Source organism: Orbicella faveolata, unplaced genomic scaffold, assembly GCF_042242905.1.
Source record: "Orbicella faveolata isolate gen_17 unplaced genomic scaffold, um_ofav_v1 contig_13, whole genome shotgun sequence".
NCBI lineage: Eukaryota > Metazoa > Cnidaria > Anthozoa > Scleractinia > Merulinidae > Orbicella > Orbicella faveolata.
The window spans coordinates 5,941,975-5,957,433 of record NW_028301540.1 but is presented as its reverse complement, the minus strand read 5'-3'; the positions used below and the strand labels follow the sequence as shown (position 1 = coordinate 5,957,433).

Here is a 15,459-nt window from a genome sequence, read left to right as displayed (position 1 = left end):
GCAAAGCTCTCCAAAAGCATCTTCATTTAAGCTACAAGTCAAAGTTTTTCTCTCCGAATATTTTAACTGACTTTTCCTGCAGTGTATACACTGCACAATTTATTTAATAGGTGTCCTTTCTCTCGATGTTTGCACGGACTCACACGCCCAGCCCACATGCAAGAACTCTCGCAAGGTCGAGAAGTTCAGTTGACTAACCAAGAAAACTGTCTCTCGCAGCAAGCGCGGTAAAGCCAAAGAATCCGTGGGTAAGACGGCCATTTCTAATTACTGCACTGAGATATTAAAGTACGCTGCTTTCCTGATGAGGGGCTCGACCTAGTACCTATGGCCTAGATTAAATCTAAATCAGTATGAGATTTCAACACGCGAGAATTGTGGCTAGTTCACAGTGAAAAGATGAGTGCTTCCGAAGCGCAACTGGAACTGATACCCTATTCATGGAATTTATCAGTTTTGTGATGCTTATTTTTTCAAAAAGCTTTTAAGCATTGCAGGAAGTATAAAAATCAGTTCGATCGATGTCCTTTGATAAACCTAAACATGCTATATTCACGTTTTCTCCCTGAAGGAAGCTTTTGCAAATCTTAAATAACCCACTAACGCATTCGATTAACGCGCGACAAAACTTTTAAAAGAGCCCTTCGAAAATCAAAGTTTGTTTTGACTTGAAAAGTCATGAAATGTTACTAAATGAAACATATTTTTTGAAGTTTGCAGATCAAAGAAAACCGCCTAAGATAACACACCTGGATAGCTGTCAGCGCAAAGCCGGATATTTCTAAACTACGACGTCAAAGGAAATTGAAAGATATTTTTAGTCAGCAAACTAAGGATTTTTTGGTCAAAGTCAGCCGATTTCTTGAGTACATATCCGGATGTTTACAGAGGCTGATTGTCAAAAGCTATCAACAAAATAAGGTCATCTTCGTATTTCTTAGTGGCCGGAAAGTGCAGGGTTAAGATTCTGGTTTCAGCTCGAAATTCTGAGTTTAATGATAGCTCTGGGAATTTATTTACATGCACAAGAAGGCAACATCTTTGTTTTTTATCGATCCTCGTCACTCTCATCCGTTATTGCAGTATCTACTTGACCGGGACTTGGAAAAGACATCGATATTGCGAGGACAAATTACCTGTCCGCTCTTTCGTATGAATTAAAAGATTGAGAGAAACGAACTTGCCTCATTATATCGTGTTAATAAGATTAGTGCATTTAAAAGGCCTGAAAATTAAGTAGAAATTTGCAGTCGCATGAGAAATTCGACAAACTAATCAATCTTTATTCAATGAAAGATTTTGTGCGAAATCGCTCATGAGGTTGTGAATCAGTCACCGATGAGGGCTAAAACAAGCCTGGATTACAAACTTATTGTGTTTTGTTGATTCTGCAAGTCCTAGCAACCTTTATTCAAAGCACACTATTGTCGTGTACGTACAAGAAAACAAACGAAGTAGAACGTGTAATTTCACTTAGGACTCATGGGAGAGATATTGTTCTACAATGATTTTTAGTTCTAACAATGCAAATCAAACGTTGTGGTAAACATCCTTGCTTGAAAGCCTTATAATTCGAAAACCACATATGACACAGTTAAGCTGGTTGACAGAAACAGAGCCAATTAAAGTTCAAAAATGCTGTGAATAATTTAATTTCTTCTGCAACCGCTTTGATTTCAACGCATACAATGAAAATCGTATTTTAAAAGTATCTAAAGTGCTTTTTGTCACCGGCCTATTGTGGCACTTACAATATAGCAGTTGCATATCTGCTATTGTCCCTTTCTTAAATGAAAAAAAAAAAAAAATTGCAACACCGGCCAGAAAAAATGCAATTGTCCGTGAGGTTGGTAAACTCACTTTCGCCTTTAATCACACAGTATTTGTTCGCGCGCCAGTTTCCATGGCAACTTGTTTACCTTCCTGCCATTCAGCAATATAATAGTTATTTTGGCTAATAAAGGGGAGGTCTTTTGTGTGTGTGACCTCGTGTGTTGTCATTCAAATTACCCGTCCTGTCTAGTTCAGTTTTCTGCCATTGGTTCGGAAGACATCACAAATCTGCAGAACTGAAAATCCCAACTCGCGACACGACACGATGGCATGCAGTTATGTCACAGCAGTGTGCGCGAGATACAATGTAGCCTCACATTAACGGCAAAGTGTGCGAGACACTTATCACCAATGAAGAGAACAGCTCACAAGAAGAAAGACTTCGATCATTTCTGAATCAGGTGCGAATTGCGTCTTGTGTGGCCATTGCGTCAACACAACAGTGCCAAGTCGATTTGCATTACGTTGATTCGTAAATGTAACCTAAGCTTATGTAATTTGTGTGAACCTTAAAAAGAGGAATTCGCTGCAATTACTCGTTTGTTCTGGCTTATTAATGTTTACAGTTGTTCAATTTGTCTTGAGAGCGCATTTAGGCCGGGGTTTTGTTTGTAGTTATCTGTTCCGAAATCTTTGCTCGAATTTGAGCCAAAATTTTGACCTTGCTCGCTGCAAGCTAAATAAATGCAGAGCACGCCGTACTTTTTCCTTTTTGTCCAATCGAGTTGATGTGTATAGGTCCTATCCTCAGTATATTTTACGTTAAACTGCAGTCTTGATCTTTTGCCTCAAAATCTCTTTCGTTTTTATACTTACAGATGCCACCGGGTGCTCCGCAACGCATTGTGGGATAGTCTCCCCCGGCTATGCACAGAACAACAGATCAAAACGCTAATGGGGTGATCCATGGAGCTGTGAGAAGGGTTTCTTCGTCCAGAAAGTTTCATGAGAGTAGGAAAATCGAACCAACAGATATCGCTCGAATGGCCAACAGGAATGTGAACGGGAACGTCAAACATCATGAGATGCTGAATGGAAAAGTGAGGAATGTGTCCAAGACTTCTTTAGATCCGAACACTTTCTTCGAAGCGGCTACGTTGCTTGGTAGTGTAGGTTCGCTAAAAGCTGCTGAGACAACGGAACGAGTTCGGCGCGGGAGTACTTCTTATGAGGAAGACATCTATAAAGGATTTCCTTTCCCATTTGAAAATTTGGTGTTCGAAGGCGGTGGGAACAAGGGAATGGCTTATGTTGGTGCACTTCAGGTATGTTTTCTCCATTTATGCCTTTATTTTGTGTTGTTGTGTTCTTTTGTTTTGATAAATGAAGGTCACAGATTCCTTCGCTACCGCGCGGTCACAAAGAATTTTCCATGGAACTTCCACTTGAATCATATTAGTCAGTTTAAGTTTCCGGCATGTTTTTATTCCGATATTAATCTTAGTTTGCGTTAGACAGCCGCATCTTTCTCTAAATCAAAATTTACTTGTTGACCGTGAATTCCTTCGCGTATAGTAAGTTAACTCTTACATGTAAGCTTAGCTCTTAAGCTCAGAAACGCTATTAGGTGACAAGATTTAGTTTACTCAATCTGCGAAAAATATGAAGAACACAAAATCTTATGTCCTGTTTAGGGACTGTGAAAAGTTTTGAAATTTCTTCACTCCATTTAAGAGAAAATACTGATATAGGTCGATTGTGTGCTTCAAGTTTTGAGTGAATCACTTCATTAATTAACATACAGCAGTAAGTTAACTACGATATTGGGTGAATACATATTAACTTATGTAATCATAATTTGCTTCTGTCAAGATGTCTACCACAAGGAAAGGAAATAATTGCTTCTACTGTACTCCTCGATAACAGGATAGTTTTCTGTGGAAAATGTTCCCCGAGACGAAGGTCTTCTTTGCCGCTCAGCATGTGTGTCAATATTTGAGGGAATTGTACATCATGTTGGTTGAACGAAAAATTTCGCAAAGCGATATCTGACGATCCATGTATTTGTTTTTATTTTTGTTTGATTCGTTAACACAGAAATACATCAGACTGAGCGATAGTTCATCGATCTGAGGTATTATTTTTGAGGTCAGGAAGATTTTTCAAAACACGAATATGTATTATTCGTGAGACTTGACAAACGTGTTCTAATGGCCTTGTAGTTCTTATGGGTTGGAGCGTGTAATTCACTGTCAAGGTTTGACTTATTTGATGAAATTTGTAAGACCGTACATTGTGTGTGATGATCAGTCTTCTTTGTATATGACTAAACACTGTACGTTAGTGGAATATGATTAATTCGGTAAGGTCAGGACAGGAACTAAAAGATTGTAAAGAGAAGTTTTGAACTAACATTTTGTAGTGGAACTAAATTAAATGCAGAAAATACCAACGCTTAAAATATTTAATCAGCTTGTATCAAATTTACTTGAACAGCAAAAGTTTGAAGGTCTTTTAGCATATAATTATATCCCCCTCTTTTTTTGCAACTTTTTGCTTAGAAACTTTGATGGTCAAGTAAATATGTAACAATAAATAACCCATGTACCAAGAGCTGCAAATGAAGCTATAATTTAAGGATATACCCCAACTATAGAAGGAGTAGGTTATTTTTTAAATATTTTCTTTTGTCAGGTTAGCGAGAGAATTAACCAAAAAAACGCAACATGACGTTTTGACAACTTAATGTCATCGTTGTCAAATAAATAAACTAAAAATAATGGCAAGGCATACTTATGGAAATTGGGATGTGAGGAAACAAATAATTAGCAAGGGTGACATGAAGGCAGTCAGGTGGAGAGTTTTGTTTTGAATGCTTTTCAATTCAAACCTTAAACTTCCGCTATGGCTATATTACAATATATGATATTACAACAAGTGACCTCTCATGTACATGAAAGTCGTATAATTTTCCTTTATTGATCTGACAGGTGTTAGAGACTGCTGGTGTCATGAAGAGTATCAAAAGAGTGGCTGGCGCTAGTGCAGGAGCGATCATTGCAACACTTATAGCTCTTGGTTATGACTCTCGTGAGCTGAGAGAATTTCTTGAGCAGGATCTACGAAGAATTTTAGTAGGTGAGCTGACTGAGTGCATAATAATAATTTTGCTGTGTAATGTCTAATCTTGCTGATGTGTGAAAACAGATATATGTGGTGGGTCAAAATGAAATTCCTTTGTCTCTTAACCCTAATTATTTATGGATCATGAATAATAATATTAGGGTAAGAAGACATAGGAAATTGAGAATCAAACTAGGTTAAAATCATTTTAACCTTAATTTCTTTTTGACCTACAACATTCATGTGAACAATAGTTTGTATAGTGTGATTGCCTGGGTGAGGTTAGTTCTGAAAAGAACTGTTGTTGGTGACCCTCAGCCGGACAATCACACTATATGAATAACTGATAGTCCTGGGTTCAAACCATTTACTATGATACGTGAACAATGTAGCAAAGATACAAAAACAATGTATCAGCTACTGTGATGTCACCTATTTTATTAGTATGCCAACTGCCAGAGAACTATTGACTGGTCAAACTAAAAGTTCTTTTGATTAACTTTTTGTACAGTTAAATAGCAAAAGCAATGTTTGTAAACAGATATCTTCCCTATACACATTTTTTTTATCACTTCTCCTAATCTTAGGGGCTTACCAAAATCCTGAGAAGTTTTTTCGAAAAGCGAATACCACAGCAAATTTGGGAAATTTCAATTGGAAATTGTAGACTTCATTTGGAGGTAGTTATTTTATCCCACTTGATACATATATGAACCACTGGAAAACTCAGTGTACCATTTGTTTGTTGTTCCTATTTCCATCAAGGGCAACAAAAACCAGAAATCTAATAATATTTGTAAACCATAAGTGCTGTATCTCTTTTCAATGGTTTAGCAGCTGTCTGTGTTGATTCATAGTCCTCCCAAACATTTCTTTTTGGTAACTGGTTAAGCCCCTGTGGACATAAATTACTTTTCTCACCTCCTTCTCTCAAGACTAACATACAGGACATGCACTCCTGTACCATATTTCTGTCTTAAGACATAGCGTACTCATTGGCCCTGTAGTTTCTTAGGGTTAATTAATTTTCCTTTGGAATGAGCCTTGTTAGGATCTACGATCCAAGATCACTCAGATCATGATAGGTAAAAGGAACTGATGAACCCTTGCTCAGAGTGATTTCATGGGTTCCTTTGATGCACCATAATCCTGATGATCTGATATCACTGATCCAGATCCAGATCCAGATCATCCCAATGGAATGCACCCTTACAAATACAACTAAATTTGTTTTATGGTGTATAGAACAGGAAAATAGTGAGCACCATGTTGTCATCCATGTAAATGTTTGACTGCATTAATTAGATCCCAGATCAGGAGTCACAAACTCCAGTGGAAGCCCTACCTTATAGCCCTGTGGCTCTAGTCTTATGACTGATTTGTGGGATGGCACTGTCCTTTCACATGAATGTAATAACCAAATCTTTTTTTGTTGTTCACAGATCACAATTGTGGATACTGTAGCCTTCTTCCTAACTTGCTCAAGGGATTTGGATGGAATCCTGGAAAGAGGATGTTGAGATGGTTTGGTGAGCAGCTTAAAGAGAGGACTGGTGATAGTGATATTACATTCAAAGAGGTGAGTCAACAAATAAATTCTCCTTACTGGTGTCCATCATTCTTGATGTACTAGCTGGGAGAATTTGATGATGTATTATCCCTTTTTAATAGCTCTGATATGTCAACATCTCTCGGAACGGGGGGAGGGGGGGGGGGTTAACTCTATAAAGTTCTATACCTGGAGGCTCCACCCCGAGGTCCAACCCCTTACTCTGTTGTATACTATTTTTGACAGAAAAGGTGTCCCTTTTGTATGCCTTTAATTGAAAAAGGTATCCCTTTCCCATACTTTCACAACTGGCCTGTTTTAGAAATGAATCGGTTAAGAAGGAAGTCTTCTTGTCATAAGGTGCGTCTGCTTGAAACAGTTTAAGCAAAGGCCCTTTAAAATAACTAAATGACAGATTTCCCTACCCTTTCATATACTTCAACTTGTGAAATTCCTAACCTTTTATATACCTGAAGCCTGAAAATGTTACCCCTTTCAGGCAGAGCCTCTCCATATGGGCCATTATAGGGGGTACTCCCCAGGGTCAACATACAAATTCTCGTTGTTGGTCTCTGTACATTTCTTATAGTACATGTACTAGTTGGGAGAATATGCGTTAACAGTTTATTTGTTGTCAATACACGTACATGTAGGTATGGGAGAGGTTTGGTAAAGAACTCTGCATCGTTGTTACCAACTTGAATCAGATGTCAGTGGAGTACTTTCACCCCAAGACAACACCAAATACACCAATAAGAAGAGCTGTTAGAATGTCAGTTGCACTCCCAGGTTAGTAAACTCTTGCTGGATCACATTTTATAGAAATACATATTACAGAAATATTAATAAGCAAACATTTTGTTTGGGTTTTACTTTTGATTGGATGAAAAAGCGGTTTGACTTTTTTAAGCCAATGATGCGGCGCAGTAATGCACATGTAGTGTTCGACACTCAAGTGAAAACTGCTCTATTCATGTTCATTGTACTGTTATTAGTGAATATATATTACACTCTACTTTTAAGTACTTTTAATCGTTAAAATTTATTAAAATGATTGCAGTCTTTAGAATTGGGCAGTACATCAGTTAAAAATAAAATTATTTGTGAAAATTATTTGTGAAAGTGCATGATTTTTGTATTATTCTGTGCAAGCAGTTTCTCCTTTGCACTCAAATTAAGTGAGCAATAAATTGCTTTGAACCAGTGAAGGAGTCACAGACTCTGAAGGCCATCCTGGAACCATAAATACTGCAATCTAGATGTAGTGACAGTTAACAATGTGAGGTTTTTATATTTCAGGTGTATTCCAGTGTGTACGTGAAATAAACAATGACTATGAAGATGTTTATGTCGATGGAGGACTTTTGTGCAATTACCCGATTCATGCATTTGATGGTATGTACTTAAAGCTTGGAGATTAAACTTAAGCTACATTTTTAACAATTGAAAAAAATTTAATATGTAGTTTTTGATTCCTAGAAAAGGATTAAGGACATCTGCATTACTTTTTTGCTATTATAGAGAGAACGTTTATAGGTGCAATGAATACATTCTTTAATTCATGTGATTGTAAATGCGATTGCATTCCTCTTAGCCAATCGGAACTCAGCAAGTGTATGATTAATACTTTGGTCAATCCTTTTGTGGAGCAGGGATGGTGCAGTGGTGAGAGCGCTGGCCTTCCACCAGTGTGGCCAGGGTTCGGTTGTGGCCTGGTGCCATATGTGGGTTGAGTTTGTTGCTGGTTCTCGCCTTGCTCCGAGGGTTTTTCTCAAGGTTCTCCAGTTTTCCTCCCTCCAGAGAAACCAACACTCGAAATTCCAATTTGACCAGGATAGAGAACCAACATGAAAACCAGCTGAGGCCAGTGTGGCTTCCTCTCTAAATGTTGTAATTTAATGAATAATTTAGTTTCTTTGCTGATGTGCACGTGCCTTTTTTTAAAATTTCCTTAAGGTTGGTGGTTGTCCATGGACCCTAAAGACACATTTTTCAAGAAACTGCAACCTCTTGAAGACTTTGCAAAGCTCTTTGAAAAGTCAGAGAGGTTTGGGACATGGAACTCAAAAACATTAGGAATAGTTTTGGTAAGTAATGAAACATTTGAAAGAAATGGCACTTGACAGCCAGAAACTGTTTGTATTGTACACGGACACTTTTCATAAAGGTTGTGATAAGGACCACAACCTGCAACACCTGGGCCTTTGGTGTTACGGGTGAACTTCCTTTTGTTGACATACAGCTGTACATGTAATTCACCCACAAAGCATCAAGTTTGTTTAGTTTGTGAAGACCAAGACAATGACGGTCCTGAGTGGAGTCACCCTCCCTTGAGTAGTAGACTACCAGTGGCCCCTCTTTTGCTTAGTCTGTCATATGAGAGAAAAAATTCACAGGGCCATTTTTTCTATGCGATTTATTTCCGGTCTCGCTCAGTGGACTAAGCAAAAGAGGGACTACTCGTAGTCTATTTGAGTAGACGTCTCCCCTCCCCCCTTCATGAGTAGGTAACCTCCAGTAGTGGACACTTTTGCGTACAGTAAGTGAACTCTACTTTGTGCATACAGTAACATGTTACATGTCATAAACCTCACTCTGTTGAACACCTCTAGGATCACACGGCAAAGATGGGATATTGATATGTCTCTTTAAGTCACTATTTTCAATTAAGTTATGATATTTTGTGCCATGTAAGTGCATGTACATGTGTCACTGTGCAAAACCCAGAATTTGAACAGAACATGTCTCTTTGTTGTAAGACATGTTAGTTCAAGGGGTTGTCTTTTTTTAACTTAGCTTGCAACTTGTAAATTTAACGAAATTAAAGACAAGTTGTAAACACATGTAGATCAGAAACTGCCTTATATAGCACCCCCGCTACTGTTGTTGAATGCAACATTGACTTATATTGGCCATACATGACCCCCCTAAGTATCTTATTATGCAACCTCTGTTGGAACAAAACTGCAACATAAGTTGCAAAAAAACATTCCCAGTTTAACTGGGCCTTATATTGCAATGACCATACTTAGCTTGCAGCTGAATGCTTTATGTATTTTTTTTTTCTCTTTTGTTACAGTATTCCCATACTGAGACAGAATTAATGAAGACTCTGCTTACAGAACGTGAAGGCAACAAGCCTCCAAAACCACCTGTCACCAAACTAGCAAAGTAATAATTACATGTATTATTCTTATTATAATATTTATCATAATATTACCATAGTAACATACATTGTGGAGCACTTTTCCAGCGATGGTCGCACATATTGTGATGTTTTAACCACATTTTACAGTGTAGGCCTGGTGGCCCACCAGCCAGAACTTATCCTGGTTTCTGTAGCATGAAATGACTAGCCTAAGGATTATTTCTACTCCCCCCTCCTGAAAGTGATGCTTGTCCATTGCATAGCCATCCCCCCCTCAGCATTCCAGCAGACCCTGAGAGTAAAGTCTCCTGCCCAAGAACACAACACAGTGACCCCTGGCGAGGGCTCCACCCTAGCACACTAACCATGAGGCCACCCCACCTCCACACTGTACAGTGTACTTCACATTTTTCTGATAATCTTGTTTGGTTCATTTTTCAGACAAAGACTTAAATTGCAGCATCAGCAAGCCATAATGCATCAGGAACATCAAACCATGGTGAAAGCTGTTGGTAGATTTATGGCGGTATGTGCAGGGTTTCCTTTCACTGACAATGGACAGTCCATGTTTTAGGAGTTAGGTCCTCGGAATTTTATACAACGTCTTCAGGAGTGTTAAGGGAGGGGTGTATTGGGGAAGACGGGAAAGCTCAGATACGTGGAATACATACCTCTTACTAACCGAGTTTTTTCCCCTTCGATTTATGGCCCAAGCGCTAAAGCGTGCGGGCCATAAATCGACGGGGAAAAAAACGAGAATCCGTAACTTACAGTACGGACCGAGAAGACGAGGTTAGTAAGATATTTATTTTATCTCTACGGTGTGTCTGACGGCTTCGGGAACGATTTTTATTCACGCGAAACGGCTTCAAATTTCTGCGGCACTTCGAAAGCAAAACAAGTCAATTTGAAATCGTTGTTAAGTCGTTAGCACGTTTTAATAAACTATTTAAAGTAAAAGAAAATTTTAAACTTTTACTTGGTACAAAAGTTAAGAACAATTCGTGATAAATCACGAAACATTTTGGCAACAAAAGCATTAAGGTTACTTCCCACCTTCGCGGGTGCCCTTTGGGAAAAAAATCGTACGCGCGTCAGTTTCAATAAAACCCCAATAAACTATATATCATAAGAAAGCTTAACAACTGTACTTTACGAAAAAAATACAATTTCAGCAATGTTTTCTTTTAGGAAGTGTCAGGAGGCGGTAAGGCGTGAAACGACCGAGGCTTCTTCTATTGAATTTATAGGCTATCGGATTCCGCAGTTCGAGCGAAATGGCTGCACAGTCTTATTCACAAGGCATCAATCAACAAAAGTGTGTCGGGCTTTTTCGATATTCTGATTGGTTGTCTAGATATCCACATCTAAAGTTGGAGTAGCTAAAAATATGCGAGACGTGTTGCGTAAATGGACGCCACGGGAAAAATGTGTTAAATATCAAAATTTCCCGACACACTTTGGTTTGTCATTATCTCTGAAATGTTCTGGCGAAATTTCACGAAAATCCGTCAAATCTGCATACCCTATAAATTCGCTCAAAGTGGATGTATTCCGCCAAAAATCAAATCCGAGATTTTAGCTTGTAAGGGTTCGTAAACAACTAGCGCCACGCCCGGAGATTATCACGCCTAATAAAACCGCAACCAATGCAAAAACAGGACCTCCTAGTGTCTCTGACAATAGATCAAGATTTCCCGGGAAAAGCATCGCATTGCAACATGTTTTTTTTATCTCGCTCAGTGGAGTTCAGTTTAGGACGGCGACGTAATATAATGGGCAAAGACGCCAAAGGCAAAGGCAAAGGCAAAGGCAAAATACGCGCCAAAAATGTTCAAGGCGGAAAATGTGCCGCTGAAAAACAAGACGTTAAGAAATCGACGGACAGCTTAGGAAATACCTTTATTGCTGAAATGAGTTCCCCCAGGTAGGTTTCATTTTCTTCATCGCTTCCGCCAGATTCCGACGAAGAATCTTGTTCGCAGCCTGCACTGACGTTGACTTTGATTTTTAAGCTACTTGTTCCAAGGATATTTGAACGCTCCGGATCTTCAGCAGATGCCGAGATTGTCGAAGGCGTTTGGCCAAACCAAGAGCCTTTGTCACTCCCGGCAAGGGTTCTGTTTTTTTTTTCTTTCCTTGACAATATGGAACTTTTTCTTTCCTCTCTGGGCCTGTTTTTTTCGTTTTCTTTACCCAAGGACTTTTTTCTGCTTTTGGTTTTTCCATAGGAGTTAGCGTAAAGAGCTTTCACGTGGGAATTTTTGTCAAGTGCGTGATGTAAATAAAAATATGCAAATGACACGAAATACGAGCGATGAGCGTTTGCCGCGAAAATTTCCCCAGGGTTCTACCCCGTTGACAAGATTATGACACCTTCCTAGTTTATTAACTTTATTTGAAAATACGTTTTTTCCAAATAACTCGGCCGCTTTTTGAGATTTTTAATGCTTTCCCATTGGAAACACTAGATAAAATGACGAACTTAAGTTTTGTCAAATAAAAGAAAAAACGATTTTTTTTGACCTCTGAAGGTGGGAAGTAACCTTAAATTTTAGCGGGCCGTACAGTGGAACACGGCCCGCTAAACTGACCAATCACAACGCACGTACTAACTGAGAGATAACAGAGATAATAAATTTCCATCCTTGATTGTGTTAGTGGAAGACAATTTATGATACGAACAATTACATAATGAAAACAAAATGTGGTGATAATTTTTCTGCATTTTCTCAACCAAAAGGTGCTACTTAATTAAAGAAGAATTACAATGTACATTAACTGATACAATTACTCTACTGTGACTCAATTGTACTTAAGTTAGAATTGAACCAGTTAGATTCACAAGTAGAACTCGACAGAATTTGACTACAGTTTCACATTGTCGTTTTGATGGCAGCATGTGACCTATCAGATGATGGTAACAAAAACTCTCTGGCTCAAGCGTGAACCTTGTGTACTGGACACAGATTTATCGTGGAGATAGAATTGTCCAGTCTTTGAACAACCAGGCATGCATCCACTTTGGTTATCGCGTCAAGTACAGTGTATTCTAACAATTAAGTGACAACGTCTTTCTTGCAGGAACTACAAAGGAACAATCTAGATGAAGACAGCATTATTAATTTAAAAGAATTAAGAGGAGTTTTTAGGAATGTAAGTAAAGAAACGTTTCCAAAGACATCTATTTGTTTTCGCTCAAAATAGGGTGGAATATCTTAACGAGTCACTTAGCGAGTTTTCCCGTTTTACGAGCACCAAGGAATCGTCATATTTCTGAGCCCCTTTTTCGTTAGTTTCCTCTTCAGTGCGTTTTTACCTTTGCTCTGAAGGAAATCTTTCACACTGCAAAGAGGAAGCGCTGTCGTAAAATTTTTCAAATGCTGAAGAAAAGGAACTCTTTTACCCATTAGTTCGTGACATTTGGAGAAATACTTGTAAAACGACTCTCTGCTTTTACTATGATAGTAAGTCCTCGATCGTGTGACGATTTTTTCTTCAAACTGCTAGCAACAAGAAGGGTTGCACATGAATTTCTTCTCCATTTTGAGGCTGTTTGTTTGCCATAAGAGTTTGCGAGATTGAAATCAAAGGGATGAAGGTTGTGCATGTAAAGTCGGTAGAGTTTCGTAAACCTAAAATTGCGGTGCTCTTCAAGGTATGGTGTTTATATTCATTGTTCTTATCTAAAACAGCCTTTAGAGTTTACCAAAGATGATGCGGAGTTGTTGTTTGGTCCTGATGCCGATTACAAGGCAGCTTTTGAAGAGCTGGATACAGACGAAGACGGGGAGGTGAGAGAGGATTCTTAGGTTGGAGTGCAATCGGAGACCTTACATGGGGGCTTATAATAAAATAGCTCGTAGAGAGCGACTCAGTGTAGTCTGTTCAAAAGCTTGTTGCTCCAAAAGTTAGATCCTTACAGAATGTTCCGAGACTTACTGTTTATTCCATGACTGCAGTGTTTTGCGTTCTACAAAAGCAATATGCTGACTACTGTGAAAGCAAAGTAGTATAAACAAGTTAAAAAATGCGCAAAACCCACACGGTGTTAGCCATTTTCAGGTCATTTTCTTTATTTTGTGCGCTAATTGGTTTGAATTTTCGCGCGGACCCTGTATGAAAGTCCCGGATGTGTCGTGGCATTCCAGGCCACATGCTCATTTCATTTTCTCTTCGTAAGATTTATGTTCACTAGGTACATGAAGTAAATATGATTTTATAAGATCAGTTACGTGAACTCCTTTGTAAGCTCTATGTTTTTTTAATCTCTGTTTAATCTTTATTTTGTAGTGTGGAAATTAAGAAACTTCAACTTGAAACTTGAATTCGAAATTTAGATAAACCCAGGTGCTATCACCTGCACTTAACACTTTTAGATACACACTGTTCTTGTAAACTAACTCTTTTCTGGCGTCATAAGAAATTACTCAAACCCAAGATGGCGGATCTAATGATATCTTATGACGTCATATGCCGTGGTAACCAACATAACTTCTTTATACCTTACTGTATGACAAGCTCGGGCTTATAATTGTTTCATGGTGATTTCATTTCACTGTAATATAAGTTTATTTTCCTTTGCAGATCACCTTTCAAGAATTAATGGCGTTTATTGAGAAAAAGGGGGTAAACCTTCAAACAAGATTTTTGGGCTATGCTAGAAAGGATATCAAACATTTAGGAGAGTTTATACAAACACTACAGGTCAGTTTAACTGTTTGGGATTACCTTTGTTGGATGTTCGCCCCATCCAGAAATAATGAAATTTAATTCAAAACAGAAACGTACTAAAACCGTTATGAAGAGGCTCAAGGCAAAGTTCGGGTTGATGTAGCAGCTGTCGTAAGGTCTCACATGAATGGCGTGCTACCCTTTGAGAGAACAATGGAACAAACAACAGAAACAATGCCCCTAGCCCTAAAACAATAACAGCTGCTAACAATGAAGAGAATTACAAGCTTACGAGAGCTGCTACACTTCTGAAAGTTCACAACGAAACTTTTTCAGTTATTCTTTGTTACATGTACAACTAGAATTTCGCAAGGTGGCAAGATTCGTGAGATTCCAACGAAACGTGGAAACCTTCCAGAACGAAACCCAATTTAACTGTTTTCCGTCCTCGCCTTCGCTACTTATTGTCGCTTGAACTTCGAAAGGGCCAATTTAGACGGTAAAAGGTCGTGCTTAGTAATTTCGTGTACAATGTGATTATATGTAAGACTTACTTGCGACTGTCTTGACATAGTTGACCAAAGCATGACGTAGTGTGTACTCCTACTTCGGCACTGTGTAGACGTAACCATTTATGATTATTGATGCATGGGGTTCCGTGGTGGTACATGTAGTTTAGTGTATAATGAGCACATCGTAACATTTCTTTTCTCCACGTTTTTTAGACCGCATTATCTGTTAATGTGAAGAGAGTATATGTAGAGGTAAGTGATGATTAAAGCATTACTGGAAAGCCGCAGTTTTCTGCTACTTTCTAATGTGTATGTTTTACTTTTACTTGTTTTTTAAATTTTATTTACACTGCATATGTAACATTACACTCACAGTACATCACTCACATTACAATGCTTGCACTGAGAAGACAGGCCCTAAATCTACCTAGAATACGCCACATTACTACTTTACATCTATCACTTACAAAGTGTTATTTTACATTAGCTACTTACAATGCACCATATTACCAACTTACAAGCATCGCTTACTATATACGACTTTACCTACTTGCAATGCGTTACGTAACAGTACTTACAATGGCTTTATCACTTGCATGCATTACTTACAATACATGGCATTGCCTACTTAGAATACATTACATTACTTACGTACAATATATTAACTTACAAACACTTAC

At 38.4% G+C, this 15,459-nt stretch overlaps 1 protein-coding gene across 4 annotated transcripts in view; it reads left to right on the top strand.

The window, feature by feature from the left end:
• LOC110051918 (uncharacterized) overlaps nucleotides 1–15,459 on the top strand; it is a 30,198-nt gene that overhangs the window by 8,911 nt on the left and 5,828 nt on the right. For 3 of the 4 annotated variants that reach the window (XM_020758019.2, XM_020758018.2, XM_020758017.2), the window contains exons 2-13: nucleotides 2,652–3,098; nucleotides 4,764–4,911; nucleotides 6,339–6,475; nucleotides 7,099–7,234; nucleotides 7,745–7,840; nucleotides 8,402–8,532; nucleotides 9,525–9,616; nucleotides 10,035–10,119; nucleotides 12,678–12,749; nucleotides 13,289–13,387; nucleotides 14,181–14,300; nucleotides 14,993–15,031. In XM_020758019.2, the coding sequence (XP_020613678.1) occupies nucleotides 2,700–3,098; nucleotides 4,764–4,911; nucleotides 6,339–6,475; nucleotides 7,099–7,234; nucleotides 7,745–7,840; nucleotides 8,402–8,532; nucleotides 9,525–9,616; nucleotides 10,035–10,119; nucleotides 12,678–12,749; nucleotides 13,289–13,387; nucleotides 14,181–14,300; nucleotides 14,993–15,031 (1,554 nt within the window). In that variant the 5' untranslated portion in view covers nucleotides 2,652–2,699. Of the gene's footprint in view, nucleotides 1–1,954; nucleotides 2,235–2,651; nucleotides 3,099–4,763; nucleotides 4,912–6,338; nucleotides 6,476–7,098; nucleotides 7,235–7,744; nucleotides 7,841–8,401; nucleotides 8,533–9,524; nucleotides 9,617–10,034; nucleotides 10,120–12,677; nucleotides 12,750–13,288; nucleotides 13,388–14,180; nucleotides 14,301–14,992; nucleotides 15,032–15,459 lie in introns of those variants that run through there. The other variant, XM_020758016.2, reaches the window with a different exon arrangement.